The sequence below is a fragment of the Notechis scutatus genome, chromosome 2 (assembly GCF_049901735.1).
Source record: "Notechis scutatus isolate UNSWTSFEM ecotype Mainland chromosome 2, rNotScu1.2, whole genome shotgun sequence".
Lineage (NCBI taxonomy): Eukaryota > Metazoa > Chordata > Lepidosauria > Squamata > Elapidae > Notechis > Notechis scutatus.
The window spans coordinates 10,412,715-10,428,589 of record NC_142010.1 but is presented as its reverse complement, the minus strand read 5'-3'; the positions used below and the strand labels follow the sequence as shown (position 1 = coordinate 10,428,589).

General features: G+C 46.3%; 1 protein-coding gene across 2 annotated transcripts; it reads left to right on the top strand.

Annotated features, from left to right (window-relative positions):
- Position 1: 1 nt before the first annotated feature.
- On the top strand, positions 2 to 14,038 carry LOC113424442 (zinc finger protein 18-like). 2 transcript variants are annotated; one of them, XM_087952975.1, is made up of 6 exons: positions 2 to 245; positions 1,458 to 2,295; positions 7,662 to 7,776; positions 7,892 to 7,959; positions 11,190 to 11,310; positions 12,138 to 14,038. In XM_087952975.1, the coding sequence occupies exons 2-6, from the start codon at positions 1,606 to 1,608 to the stop codon at positions 13,310 to 13,312; spliced, it is 2,169 nt and encodes a 722-aa protein (XP_087809101.1). In that variant the 5' UTR covers positions 2 to 245; positions 1,458 to 1,605; the 3' UTR covers positions 13,313 to 14,038. The 2 variants fall into 2 exon arrangements, with proteins under 2 accessions (XP_087809101.1, XP_026541919.2); XM_026686134.2 differs by lacking the exons at positions 2 to 245; positions 1,458 to 2,295 and adding an exon at positions 2,329 to 6,287.
- The last annotated feature ends 1,837 nt before the right edge of the window (positions 14,039 to 15,875 follow it).

Genomic DNA, 15,875 nt, shown 5'->3' with positions numbered 1-15,875 from the left:
ATGGGCTTTTTTGTGTGTGGGGGGCGGGGGAAGCATGGAGTTTGGGAGGTCGGGAAACACATCTGGCTCCCAGCAGGGTTTCTCCAAAAAAAAATTTTTAAATTATTTTTAAATCACAACTGCAAACAGCCGGAAGGAAGAAAAAAGCTGATGCAACGTGTGGAAGCAGAAACCAAGGTTTTACAGGACGCTCAGATGCCTTTGTAGCGCAAAGTGGGGGGAAAAAAATTGGAAAAAGGAGGCAGGTAAACTTGATTTTTCATGCTATTACATGATTATCACATGTGTATTGTTTGTACATTATAATACAGAGTATATATGACACACGTGAATATAACACCCTGCAGTAATGCTATACATTAAATATACACGTTATTTATCATCATTGTTCTTAGTGTTATTGATTCCTGTGCATCTAGTGAACGCTTAGCTCCATTCAGTTGCCCTAAGGCAAGGGATCTTCAAACTTGACAGCTTTAAGACTTGTGGACTTCAACTCCCAGAATCCCTGAGCTAACATGACTGGAGGAGGAATTCTGGAAGTTGAAGTCCACAAAGCTGTCAAGTTTAAAGACCCCTGTTTGTCTACAAGGTTGATCCCCTCTTCTCTGTGACAATCCCTCAGATGTCAGAAAACTGCTATCATGTTAGTCCTGCTCTTCATTAGACTAGACGAAGGGTCTTCAAACTTGGCAAGTTTAAGACTTGTGGACTTCAACTCCCAGAATTCCTGAGCTAACATGGCTGGAGGAGCCTGAAAGCTGTCAAATTTGAAGACCCCTGGATTTAAGGGGTCATTAAAAGACTAAAAAATAATAATTCCTGTGCATCTATAGCCCTTTGCTTCAGGAGCTCAAGGTGGCATAAATAGAAAACCCCATTTTATCACCCAACAATAATTTTGTGAGGTAGGGCAGAAAGAGAGTATCCTCCCTCAGTTGTATTATTGGAAGAATGTGATCTTTCTTCTCAAGAGAGGGAATAAAGAAGAATATTTGGAGGTCAGGGTTGAAATGAGGGGCTCTTGATGCTCTCTCAGCTTGGTTTCCTTCCTTACAGACGTTTCATTACCTGACGAGGTAACATCATCGGTGTTAAGAGGTGGCTTGGTTTGTCACTTTATCTATTTATTAGATTTATTTGCCACCCGTCTCATTTTGAAACAACTTCGGCAGGCTTACGGTATTAAAATAATAAAAGATAAAATATTTCCAAAGGGGAATCCCAATCAAAGATAAAATTACAGTTAAAAGATGGATGAAGAAAGGAGCAGGAATGCGGATTGCCTCTTAAGTTAATCAACCACCCCCGGTGTGGTGCTCTATTATTAAACATTAATATTTGCAATATTTCTAGCTTTTTATGTTATTCAATCAGGCGAGATTAAAAAACCCCAGCAGCCTGAAGCCACCCAGTGTTCCCTCTGGCTGATTTGCAAATTCCTTTTGTGTCTTTAGCTTTTCTTCCTTGACCGACAAGGATCCACGAAACCTGAGGAATTGCCCTTGAACGCCGGCATAGTTGCAACAGTTTGGATCCCGGGGGCAGGTTCTGGATCGTCGGGCTGGGTGGATCTTTTTGCCTGGAGACCGTCTGAAAAGTACAATGGAAGAGCGGGATCTGAGGGATCCCTCACCAAAGAAAGACCCTCGCGGAGGGGAACCCCTGCCCCAAGGGATGGGCAGAGAGATCAAGCAGGAACCGGATGAGGGATCCCTTCAGCAGTGGGAAACTCAATGGCGGGAGTTCCTGAAGACGGTGGAGACTCCGTGTCCGGGGAGCTCTAAGCCACCCGTGGATCTGTGGGAAAACAGTTCGGCCTTCCTGGACTCCTTTGAGCAGGTGGCCCAGGCCTGTCGGTGGCCCAAGGAGGAATGGGTACCCCGGCTCCAGCCAGCCTTGAGCGGAGAGGCCGAGCAGGCCTTTCTGAACCTGGGCGGGTGCAGCAAGGGGGATTATGGGAAAGTGAAGGCAGCCATTTTGCAAAGGGAAGCCCAGCGGCGGGAGGAACAGCGTCAACATTTCCGGCGCTTCCGTTACCAGGAAGCTGAAGGGCCCCGAGGGGCTTACAGCCGACTCCAGGAACATTGCCGGCGGTGGCTGAAGGCGGACATGTCCACCAAAGAGCAGATCGTGGAGCTGCTGATCCTAGAGCAGTTCCTGGCCATCCTGCCGCCGGAGATGCAGCGCTGGGTCCGGGCGTGTGGCCCAGACAACTGCTCCCAGGCAGTGGTGTTGGTCGAAGACTTCCTTGGGAAGAAGGAAGAGCTCAGCATGTGGGAACACCACCCAGGGGTATTTCACTGGTCCTTTCTTATGAAGTGTGAGGAGTATTGATGGCATGGTTGCACCAGGACAGCGTCCTTGCCCAACTCATTTTTCATTACCCCCCCCCACCTTGATCTATTTATCACCCATGCAATTGCAGCTAGGACGTGTATACCAACGATAATTAGGATCAAAAAGGGAGAATATTTGTAGCTCCCGGTTGACCTGCAGAGTCCTTGGTGCTCCCTGTCCCTGGGTGGTGTTTCTTGCAGACCTTTCATCACCCAACTAGATGATGTCATCGGGGCTAATGGCGTTATCTAGCAGTGACGATGTCCCCTCGTTGGGGTAAGGAAAGATCGGCAAGAAAGCTACCAAGCTCAAGAGAGCACCGAGGACCTCTTGGGCTGTGACAGGATCATGCAGTGAGACATCACATAGCAATCGTGACTGTCCGGTGGCCATCATTAGGTGGATGCCACAAGGTCGTAGGGGGTCCCATGGTCGCGTGATCGCGTGATCGCCATTTGCAACCAATGGAATAGGAATCGGAAAGAGAGGAGAGTAAAGAGAGAATCAAATAGAATAAGAATAGAAATAGAATAGGAATAGGAATGCAATGCAATAGAATAGATGGAATGGAATGGAATAGGAGTGGAGTGGAATGGAATTCTTTATTGGCCAAGTGTGATTGGACAGAGAAGGAATTTGTCTTGGTGCAAATGCTTGGTACATAAAAGAAAAGATACATTTGTCAATTAGGATTAGAATTGGAAAACAGAGTTGGAAGTGACCTTGGAGGTCTGCTAGTCCAACCTCCTGCTTAGGCAGGAAATCCTATACCATTTCAGACATCTTTTTAAAAACTCCCTGTGTTGAAGCATTGACAACTTCTGGAGGCAAGTTGTTCCACTGATTAATTGTTCCAACTGTCAGGAAATTTCCTCCTTAGTTCTAAGTTGCTTCTCTCCTTGATTAGTTTCCACCCATGGCTTCTTGTCCTGCCCTCAGGGGGCTTTGGAGAATAGCTTTGACTCCCTCTTCTTTGTGGCAGCCCCTGAGATAACTGGAAGACTGCTATCATGTCACCCCTAGCCTTAACTAGACCTAGGGTCTCCAAACTTGGCAACTTTAAGATTTGTGGGCTTCAACTCCCAGAATTCCTCAGCTAGTCATGCTGTCTGGGCAATTCTGGGAGTTGAAGTCCACAAGTCTTAAAGTTGCCAAGTTTGGAGACTCCTCAAGTAGACATACCCAATTCCAGCTACCGTTCTTTGTATCTTTTAACCTCCAGTCCCCTAACCCAGTCTTCAACGTATGTTGGCTTCCTTTAGAGCAGAGACACCAGCATATCAAGCAAGACTTTTTATAAGGAGATATTTTTAAGAAAATGCCTTGAAATAGAAGTTGGGCCACCTGCACCCAATCCCTCCCCCCCATCTGTAGGCCCTAGCTGGCTTTCACTTCAGGTTCAGCAACTGTCAGCTGAAACCCCACCTTCAAGGCCATTGAGCATTCAAAATATCTCTTTTGCTCTGGCTTCCACCCTGTCCCGCAGCTAGGCATTTTTTTCAAGCCAGAAGGGAGCAGAAATCCATCCATGGAACATTTATGATATTTGTTCTACTGTGGCTGGAACGAAGCAGGCAGCGACCTTGGGAAAATCATCATGGGAAAGGCCTATCACTGTCTCCCAGAACAGGGGTCCCCCAAACTTGGCAACTTTGAAGACTTGTGGACTTCAACTCCCAGAACTGGCTGAGGAATTCTGGATGTTGAAGTCCACAAGTCTTAAAAGTTGCCAAGTTTGGAGACCTCTGCCCCAGAAGAACAGCCATGGAGAACGGTCCAGAATACAACCCTTGGTTGTATAAACAGAAGTGTAGAATCAAAATCACATGAAGTATTAGTTCCACTTTATAAGTAAAGCCACACTTGAAATATTGCATCTGGTTTTGGTTCTAACATTACAAAAGAGACCTTGGAAAAAAGTGCAGAGAAGAGCAACTAGGATGATTTAAAAAGGCCCGGAGAGTAAAACACTTAAGGAACAGTTACAGGACTTGGGTTTGGGCTATTCTAGAGAAAAGAAGAATTAGGGGTGACATGATAACAGTGTTCCAGTATTTGAGAGGCTATCACAAAAAAGAGGGGGGTCAACTTATTCTCCAAAGCACTGAAGAGAAGAAGAGAAACAAGGGATGGAAAATAATTAAAGAGAGAAGCAACCTGGAATTAAGGAGGCACTGTCCTCACAGTGAGGACAATTAACCTGTGGAACAGCTTGCCACCAGAAGTTGTGGGTGCTTCATCACTGGAGGTTTTGAAGAAGAGACTGGACAGTCCCTTGTCTGGAATGGTACAGGAGGTTCTTGTGCTTGAGCCACAGGTTGGATTAGAAGATCTTCCTTCCAGCTCTATTTTGTTCCAGAATTCTGGAATGGCAAGGAGACCCCTCAGATGAGTCTATTAAGTCAATTCAGAGGAGCTTCAACATTAAGAAACAAGAAAACGAGATAAGACAGCCTTCTTCCTCCTTTCCCCCCATTGAAAATGGTCCCTCTCTGCCCTTCTTCTTGTTGTTCGTTGCAAAGTTGTGCCCAACCCATCGCGACCCCATGGACAAAGTTCCTTCTAGGCTTTCCTGTCCTCTACCATCTTCTGGAGTCCATTTAAGCTCACACCGACTGCTTCACTGACTCCATCCAGCCACCTCATTCTCTGCCGTCCCCTTCTTCTTTGGCCCTCAATCGTTCCCCAGCATGAGGCTCTTCTCCAGTGAGTCCTTCCTTCTCATGAGGTGGCCAAAGTCTTTTGAGTTTCATCTTCAGGATCTGCCCTTCGAAAGAGCAGTCAGGGTTGGTCTCCTCCAGGACTAACCGGTTTAATCGCCTTTGCAGTCCAAGGGACGCGTAGGAGTCGTCTCCAGCACCAGAGTTCAAAGGCCTCCTTTCTTTGGCGCTCAGCCTTCCTTTATGGTCCAGCTTTCTCAGCCATACCTTGTAACTGGAAAAAAAACATATCCTTGACGATATGCACTTTTGTTGGCGGGGTGATATCTCTGCTTTTTAGTATGCTGTCTAGATTTGCCATAGCTTTCCTCCCCAGGAGCAAGCATCTTAATTTCTTGGCTGAAGTCCCCATCTGCGGTGACCTTGGAGCCCAGGAAAATAAAATCTGTCACTCCCTCCATGTCTTCCCCATCTATTTGCCAGGAATTGAGTGGGCCGGATGCCATGATCTTAGTTTTCTTCACGTTGAGTTTCAAGCCAACTTTTGCACTCTCCTTCTTCACCTGCATCAAGAGGCTCTTCAGTTCCTCTTCACTTTCTGCCATTTAGAGTGGTTTTTAGAGCTTCCAGCTCTATTCTGATTCAAATGACTCAGATTCAGCCCTCAGATTCAGATATGAGAAAGGGACATCAGGCACTTCCCCCTTTTGGCCACTGGAGGGCGAAGGTTTTTTGCTGGTTTTCCAGAGGAGGCTGGGAAGGGAGGGCCTTGCCACTTTTCTACCACTCGCTCTCCTTAACCCTTGGAGCTCCGCCGGGGGATGAAAAGGCTGCAGGAGAGGCTTGCCGGGGAGAGATCCGGAAGTGAGGGCGGGTTGTGAGGGCTCTTCCCATGCAAAGAGAGGCCGAGGAGGGAGAGAGATACGTGCCCACCCCTCCTCCGGGTTCAATCCCCGAACCGCATGCATGATGGAGGAAACCACCACCAGGCGCTCAAAAATTCAACCCTGGAACTTCAGGAGCCTCCGTTACCAGGAGTCCGAGGGTCCCCGAGGACTTTGCAACCGACTCCATGACTTTTGTAGGCGATGGCTGAGACCAGAAAAGCACACCAAAGCTCAGATGCTGGACCTGGTGGTTCTGGAGCAGCTCCTGGTCCTTCTGCCCCCAGAGATGGAGAGCCGGGTGCGGGAGTGTGGAGCAGAGACCAGCTCCCAGGCGGTGGCTTTGGTGGAAGGCTTCCTCCTGAGCCAGGCGGAGGAGCAGAAGGAGCAGGTCCAGCCACAGGTGAGGAGGCACTTTAGGGAGCTCAGAAATGTGTTGGCATCCTTCACCTCTCCTTCCCAAACTTCTCTGGCCTTCATAGGTGGAGATCTCCCACGAATTCTTGTGGGACACTGTTCCATTGTTTTTTTCACTCAACCTCAGTGATGGATATTGGGGGCTTTGAGGTTGTGTTCCGAATATAATACTCCACTTTATTAATAGAATAGAATATAAATAGAATAGGAAAAGAAAATACATAGAATAGAATAAAAATAAAATGGGAATAGGAAAAGAATAAGGAATAGAATAGAATAGAATAGAATAGAATAGAATAGAATAGAATAGAATAGAATAGAAACAGAACAGAACAGAACAGAACAGAACAGAAAAAAGAAATTAGAATAGAAATAGAATAGAATAAAAATAAAATAGGAATAGAATAAGAATAGAATAAAATAAGGAATAGAATAAGGAATAGGAATAGAATAGAAAGAAATAAAAATAAAATAGGAATAGAATAAGAATAGGAATAGAATAGAATAAGGAATAGAATAAGAAATAGGAATAGAATAGAAATAGAAAAGAAGTTAGAATAGAAATAGAATAGAAATAGAAAAGAAATTAGAATAGAAAGAGAATAGAAAGAGAATAGAAAAGAAATTAGAATAGAATAGAATAGAATAGAATAGAATAGAATAAACAGTTGGAAGGAACCTTGGAGGTCTTCTAGTCCAACCCCCTGCCTAGGCAGGAAACCCTACACCACTTCAGACAAATGGTTGTCCAACATCTTTTTAAAAATTTCCAGTGTTGGAGCATCATGTGATGTTCATTAATTCTGGTAAATCTAAGACAGCACATTAAAAAGCAGAGACATCACCCTGCCAACAAAAGTGCGTCTAGTCAAAGCTGTGGTTTTCCCAGTTGCGAGGTATGGCTGAGAAAGCTGGACCATAAGGAAAGCTGAGCGCCGAAGAATGGAGGCCTTTGAACTCTGGTGCTGGAGACGACTCCTACGCGTCCCTTGGACTCCAAAGGTGATCAAACCGGTCAGTCCTAGAGGAGATCAACCCTGACTGCTCTTTCGAAGGCCAGATCCTGAAGATGAAACTCAACTGCTTTGGCCACCGAATGAGAAGGAAGGACTCACTGGAGAAGAGCCTCATGCTGGGAACGATTGAGGGTAAAAGAAGAAGGGGACGGCAGAGAATGAGGTGGCTGGATGGAGTCACTGAAGCAGTCTCCATGAGCTTCAAGGGACTCCAGAAGTTCGTAGAGGACAGGAAGGCCTGGAGGAACGTTGTCCATGGGGTCGCGATGGGTCGGACACGACTTCCGCAACTAACAACAACAAAACATTAATTCTGCTTCTTTTCCCCTTTCTCCTATTTGAAGGGCTGCCCTGTGGAGATCAGAGATCTTGAGGGAAAGAAGAATCCATCAAATCTTCCCGGGGAACTATTTTTCAGGAAGATCCCTTGGGAAGATCCAAGTCGGGACCCCTCAGGAGGTAACCGAAGATCCTCCAATGACCCATCTGTCTTTATCTTTGCTGTCTCTTCTCTTCTACAGAATGCCCCCTCATTTTGTTAATTATGCATTTTTAAATCATTTATTCCTTACAGAAATACAAAGAGTGAAGTTTTCTGGTTTTTCTGATGGAGCTCAAACAGCGGTTGAACCTCCAAATCAAGTAAGAAAGGGAAAACTTATTAGATTTGTTATTCTCCCTTCAGGAATTTCAGGAAATGTGCAGAGTGATCTCTCCTTCTACTTCCCCCCACTCCCTTTTTGTTTGGACTGGATTACTTTTGGGTTCCTGACTGACATAGAAAACAGAATAGCACATTCAAGTTACCCTCAACCAGCATAGCTTCCTCTGTAAAATATTACTGGGACACAATGGTTTGTCATTTCTATCCTCAGATTCTGTTTTTTTTTTTTAAAAAAAAATAACTGGTTCTGCTAGGTCTGTGATGGAGAACCTATGGCACGCGTGCCACAAGTGGCATGCAGAGCCATTTGTGTGGGCACACGAGCCCCAGGCAAACTTACTTCACTGTGCATGTGCGTGCCTCCCAGCTGATTTTTGACCTGTTTGAGGCCTTTTCGGCCTCCCAGAAGCTCGAGGAAGCCTCTGGAGCCTTTGTAGGCTGAAAACCAGGCCCGTTTTGTCACTTCCTGTATTTCTGGAAATACCGGAAGTGACGAAACGGGCCCATTTTTTGGCCTGCAAAGGCGGCAGAGGCTTCCCTCGAGCCTCTGGGAGGCCGAAAAGACCTCAAATGGGCTGAAAATCAGCTGAGAGGTGCAATGCAGGTAAGGGGGCGGCAGCGGGAATTGCTTGCGCATGTGCAGGGGGCGGCGGGGGGGCCGCACGCATTACCTTCTGCGTACTGGCACACAATTTTTGGCACAGGAGCCCAAAAATTTTAGCCATCACTCTGCTAGGTACAAGTTCTTTAACAAGTAATTTTTTAACAAGTCCTTCAAGAAATAGGAATAAACATATCACTGGTGGTAACTGCTAGAGACCCATTCTATTTGTAATTCATTGACTTGGAATTCTGCAAGGCTAATGAAAAATAGCTAAATACTCACTTTGCCACATTACCATTTTTTAAAAATGTTTATCACATCTAGTTCGAAAAATAAGCAAATCATAATAAAAAAATAAAGCAGACTATTCAAATCCAAAAAGAGTAGCCACGTAGAGCACGTAATCAAGGTACTTTGGGCTACCAAATAATTTCCCATCCGCTGCTTTGCATCTGGATTAGGAGATCAAACATTCTCGCTTTCCAAAAGGTGAGAAACGACCTTCGCGGAGAATTTTCTCTTCTTTTGTTTTCTTCCATTCAGCCAATGGCTCAGGCTACTAGATCAAACAATGATAGACCGAGGCGATAGATCAGTTGATCCAGTAATGGGATTACTTTACTGAAAGGCACTGGACGTTCCGCAGAATCAAGCCACTTGATAAAACCTGCCCCAAATATTTCTTCAGTCAAATAAATGTCCAGAATTGTCCATTTTCTCATCTAAAATTAAGCCTTTTGTGAAGCACAGCCATTTAACTTAGTGCATATCTTTGCTTTGAGAATTTGGGAACAATGGAACAGAATACCAGAGTTGGTAGGGATCTTGGAGGTCTTCTAGTCCAACCCCCTGCTCAAGACAGGAAGCTCTATAACATTTCAGATAAATAGCTGTCCAATTTCTTCTTAAACACCTGCAGTGTTGGAGCATCCACAACTTGTGGAGGCAAGTCATTCCGCTGATTAATTGTTCTCATTGTCAGGAAATTTCTATTTAGTTGTAGGTTGGTTCTCTCCTTGAATAGTTTCCATCTATTGCTTCTTGGTACGCTGCTATCATGTCGTCCTCTAGTCCTTCTTTTCATTAAACCAGACATATCCAATTCCAGCAACTGTTCTTTAGCCTCCAGTCCCCTAATCCAGGAGTCCCCAACCACCGGGCCATGGACCGGTACCGGTCTGTGGATCATTTTGTACTGGGCCGCAAAGAAAAAGCCTACTTTGCTTGGGCGCCGCCATCTTGTTTTGACGGTGCTTGAGAAAGTGCTTCCGGGTGAGCTTGTCAGTCGTCGGTTGGATGGAAAGCGGCGTTTGGGTGCTGAAGGAATCCTCGCGCCTTAGTTTCGTCGAAGGGGGGGGGGCGGCTTCGAACGAAGAGCCGTCCCGATGGCGATGGAGTCTCGCGTTACTCAGGAGGAGATTAAGAAAGAGCCCGAAAAGCCCATCGACCGCGAGAAGGTACAAAGGAGGAGTTGAAGGTGGCGGGGAGAAGCGGGGGACGGTCCGTGGATCATTTTGTACCGGGCCGCAAAGAATGAATAATCGTGAAACTGGTCCCTGGTACAAAAAAGGTTGGGGACCACTGCCCTAATCATCTTGGTTGCTCTTCTCTGCACTTTTTCTAAAGCCTCAACATCTTTTTTACATCGTGGCGACCAAAACCAGATACACTATTCCAAGTGTGGCCTTACCCAGGCATTATTGTAAAGTGGCATTATCACTTCACGTGATCTTGATTCGATCTCCCTCTGTTAATGCAGCCTAGAACCAGGTTGGCTTTTTTGAGAAGGGCTCACTTCCTTGTTGACTTTGTCCGACGCCCGCAAAGAAGGTCGTAAGTGAGATCACCTGACTGCGGGACGCTGCGACGTCAAAATTGTGATCCAATTTCCATCACAATCACGTAACTAAGCGGACATTGTGATGGCCACAACGGTGAGGCCATCCCATTGCCCATGCCTCTTTGTCGGCACTGTTGTATTTCTAAACAGTCGCTCAATGAGTGGACATTAAATGAGGACTACCTGTGGCAGTAGTGGGATTCAATTTTTTTTACTACCAGTTCTGTGCGCAAGGCTTGGTGGGCGTGGCAGGGAAGGATACTGTAAATCTCCATTACCACCACATTTCAAGGGGAAGGTTACTGCAAAATCCCATTCCCTCCCCAACCCCACTAGCCTGCTTTCCAGCTCCGTTCTCCTGTGCAGGGCAACCAAAGAAGACCCAGCCGATCAGCTGGGATTCGGGAGGCAGAGAATAGATGGGGGCGGGGCCAGTCAGAGGTGGTATTTGCCAGTTCTCTGAACTACTCAAAATTTCCACTTCCGGTTCTCCAGAACTGGTCGGAACCTGCTGGATCCCTGCCTCTGACCTGTGGTCTCCTTTGGCATCTCTCTAGTATACTCCGCTTTGAGCCTCTAAACATGTACCCCAATAGTCTGACTTGGTGGCCTCAAAGAGCTTTAGAGGCCACACCTAAAAATTTGCAGGGTCCTTGTGTCCCTGATGGTTGAAAATTGTGTTTGTGTTTGCCGCCTATTTTAAACCTTTTTTTGTCGAGTGTCCGAGGGGCTGATAGAGAGCAATGCCATCCTTTCCTTTATAGGTATTGTCGGAGGAAGTGGCAACAATCTCCAGAATTAGCCAGGTTGAATCTGAGGCTGGGTGGAGGATGCTGTATGTGGAGACCAAGCAGGAGAACGAGGACGCCAATGCTGACCACTTAGGTAAGGAGGCCCTCTCTTGTTTTCCTTACGGTCAAGTGGACAATCTGTATAAGCCCTACTCCCAAAATAAGCCCTAATTAAGACTCCGCCCCCCTCCCCAGGGTACACGGGTTAAATTAAGGTAGGGTGGGGATGGGAGGTTGGAGCTGCCCTACTACTTAACCTTAATATAGTTACCGCTGGGCCTTGCACACTCGGATACCTGCCATGCCGGCCCATTTCTTCTGTGGCCAGCAAGGTCAGACAAGAAGTTCCTGAAGGCTTCGGACAGCGAAAAGGAGGTCAGGGCCGACATGCACAAGTGAGGTGAGTCAGTGGACGACACCCCCCCCCCCCGAAAAAAATAAAACCTGGTGCTTTTTGGGGTGGCAAAAATATATAATTTTGGGGGAAACACAGAAGCAGTGACAGGTTTTGTATTTTGTGATTTTTGTCCAGTTCTTTCTCTTCTTTTCTTCTGTCTCTTGGTCCTGCCACAGAACTTTCTATTCAGAACTTTTTTTCTCATTGGGAACCCCAAATATTTTGGAAGAGGCTACTTCTGAATAATTTGCTTTGTGCTCTAACCCAGTGGTCCCCAACCTTTTTTATGCCGCGGCCCGGTATCGCCATCAGCTGGGCGCCGCCATCTTGTTTTGATGAAAAAGTGCTTCCGGTGAGCTTTCTACCCGGAAAAGCTCACCGGAAGCACTTTTTCATCAAAACAAGATGGTGGCGCCCAGCAAACCAGCGACCCGGTAGGATTTGTTCCACGGACCGGTACCGGTCCGCGGACCGGTGGTTGGGGACCCCTGCTCTAACCAATCTCCCAACCTTAATTCCAACAGGATCCGAATGGAAAAGCGAAACAGAGGGAAAACTCTGTGGAGATTTCTCGGAAGAAACTGAGCAGGAACCTTTTGAAGAGAAAGTCTGGAGCCGAGTTCAACCCGCACACCGAGAAAGAAACCAACAAGGAGAATGGATCGATAAATCCCTTCCTTGTCCAGTCGGAGAAGTCCATCAAATCTCACTCCAGCAAACCCGCCAGGGAGGAGAGGAAAGGAATGGATGTCCCAGTGATCACTGGGAAATGTCTGCTGAGATTGAACCTCAGAAAAGAATCTTCGGGAAGAACACCGGAGACAAGGAAGCGCTTTCTGAAGGAGAGGGTTCATATACATTTCTGGAAAAAGGAGAGAAGTTTCTGGGCCCTTTAATTCCTCCTTCGTATCAGGCTGTCCATGCTGATGGACAACGTCAACCCACTGATTTAAGCAAAAGCTTTTACGGTCCATCCAACCAGCTGAAACCGCCGAGAATCCCCAAAGTGGAGAAGTTGTATAAATGCTTGGAATGCGGGAAGTCCTTCAGCCGCAGCGCCCACCTGAACTCCCACCAGATCATCCACACCGGAGAAAAACCGTACACCTGTTTAGAGTGCGGGAGGAGCTTCGTTCAGAGCGCCCACCTCGCCTCCCATCAAATTATCCACACGGGGGAGAAGCCGTACCGGTGCTCAGAGTGCGGGAAAAGTTTCAACAAGAGCACCAACTTTCTGAGGCATCAGAAGATCCACAAGGGGGAGAAGCCACACCAGTGCGCCGATTGCAACAAGACTTTCTCCGACAAACAGAGTCTCATTCAGCACCAAAGGGTTCACACGGGGGAGAGGCCCTACAAATGCTACGAGTGCGGGAAGAGCTTCAGCCACAAGGGCAGCCTCAATGCGCATCAGCGGATGCACACGGGCGAGAAGCCGTACGGATGCACGGACTGCGAGAAGAGCTTCCGGGATCAATCGAGCCTTATTAGACATAAGAGAACCCACACCGGGGAGAAGCCGTATATCTGCTCTGAGTGTGGGAAAAGCTTCAGCCAGAGCACCAACTTGATTTTGCATCAAAGGGTCCACGCTGACGGGAACTTTTTGGGAGATTCTCCCCAAAAACTTAACACGGGGATGGCCGTGTTAGATTTTCCACCGAATCCTGCAAACGGTTTAGTGGCGCTTGAAAGCTAAGGGGTGCTTTTGGCTCAGGTACCAGTAACTGTGAGAAGGATCTTGGAGTCCTTAGTGGACAATAACTTAAATATGAGCCAGCAGTGTGCTGCAACTACCAAACATGCCAACACAGTTCTAGGCTGCATAAACAGAGGGATAGAATCAAGATCACGTAAAATGTTAATACCGTTTTATAATGCCTTGGTAAGGCCACACTTGGAATACGGCCTCCAGTTCTGCTCGTCGGGATGTAAAAAAGAGGTTGAGACTCTAGAAAGAGTGCAGAGAAGACCAACAAAGATGATTAGGGGACTAAAACATATTGTCAGATCCGTGTATCTGCCATTCTTCAATGGAAGAAGAAGGGGGGAGGGAAGTTGGTATAAGTAATCCTTTTTGATGTAACCTGAATATATTGAATTTGTATAACCTACACATGATATATAACTGAAGGTTGGGGGGCCAGATGTCCAGAAACCTAATCACCTCTTGAAGAGACAGCAAGGGCAGAAGGAACCATAAAATTTCCAGCTCCGGAAGATAAGCCCTGAGAAACTCTTCAAAAGATCGTTCCCAAAGAAAGGGAGGGGGGAATTAACATGTTGTGTCTTTGTTTGACAAAATACACATCAAGATAAGGGGAGGGGTTTTAAACTCCTTTATCACTGCATGCCTGAGAGACGTTAGATGCTCTTTTAATCCCTACATGAATTGTCTCATCTCAATAAAGGATTCCTTTTGAAACATCCAGTCATCAGAAGTTCATTCTCTTCGGTTGAATGGGAAAAATCCAGTAGCTGACACATATGAAGAACGGTTGCAGGAATAAATAAATAAATGCTCTGTCTTACATATTGGCAAAAAAAATCAGAAAATAAACTACAGGCTGAATAGTCAAGACCTTGTTGATGATCCAAACTCTGTCAAGGACCTTGGAGTACTCATCTCTAATGATCTAAGTGCTAGAGCCCACTGTAACTACATAGCCAAAAAGGCATTAAGAGTTGTTAACCTAATCTTGCGTAGCTTTTTCTCTGGTAATATCACACTACTAACTAGAGCATACAAAACATTTGCTAGACCTATACTCGAATACAGTTCATCAGTCTGGAACCCACATTACGTATCTGATATTAGCACAGTTGAGAAAGTCCAGAAATATTTTACAAGAAGAGTTCTCCACTCCTCTACTCGTTATGCCACCAGACTTGAAATTCTAGACCTAGAAAACCTTGAATTACGCCATCTCCGGTCCGATCTAAGTATGGTATATAAAATCATACATTGCAATGTCCTACCTGTCAATGAATACTTCAGCTTCAACCATAACAATACAAGAGCAAACAATAGATACAAACTCAAGGTCAACCGCACCAAACTTGATTGCAGGAAATACGACTTCAGCAATAGAGCGGTCAATGTCTGGAATACTCGACCTGACTCTGTGGTTTCTTCCCCAAACCCCAAAAACTTTAACCTTAGACTGTCTACTATTGACCTCACCCCTTTCCTAAGAGGTCTGTAGGGGGCGTGCATAAGCGCACCAACGTGCCTCCCGTCCCTGTCCTATTGTTTCTTTTATTTTATTTATATTTTTCTTATATGTATCCATGTATTCATAACTATGTTTTTACTTATACCTATTATCTTGTAAGCAATTGACAAACCAAATAAATAAATAAAATAAAAATACATTGGGTATGTCTAGTCTAGTGAAAAGAAGGACTGGGCGGTGGGGGGGACACACATGATAGCAATCTTCCACTATTTGAGGGGCTGCCACAAAGAAGAGAGAGTCAACTTATTTTCCAAAGCACCAGAAGGCAAGACAAGAAGCAATGGATGGAAACTAATCAAGGAGAGAAGCAATTTAGAACCAAGGATAAATTTCCTGACCGTGAGAACAATTGAACAGTTGTTAGGGGTTGGACTAGAAGACCTTCTGGGTCCCTTCCAATTCTGTTATTCTGTTAACCTGCTCCTTCGGTTGCATCAGAGGCCTTTTGTGTTTCCATTTCCGCTCTTAACATGTCTACGCTGAACTCCATGACTTTTCTGGCCGAGCTGCCATCTTTACGGAGCTTGGAAGCTCATTAAAAAGATGCACGTGAAATATGCACAATATACATACAGTGCTCCCTGTATGTCTTCTCTCGGGACTCTCTTGCTTAAATGGTTACCTTTTGTTGGCAACGCAGGCAGGGGTGGGCTTCAAAAATTTTTAGCAACGGGTTCTCTGCCTGGTTGGGTGGGCGGGGCCACGGTGGGCAGGGCCTAGCGGGGTGGGCGTGGTTTTTGCCTTCCCCGGGCTCCGGAGGCTTTCCTTGAACCTCCGGGAGGGCGAAAATGGCCTCCCCAGGCTCACTGGAAGCTGGAAACAGGCCCGTTTCCGGCCTTCCCGAACTTCCTGAAGGCCCGTATTTTTGCCCTTCCTCAGCCTCCGTGCATATCCTGTACTTACCTGCATCCAAAATGGGCCACGTGGGGACTCCGGGGAGGGGAAGGGTGGGGTGGGCAGGGCCAGCCAGGAGTGGGATTTGGGAGTTGTCCGAACTGCACAGAATCTTAACTACGGGCTCTC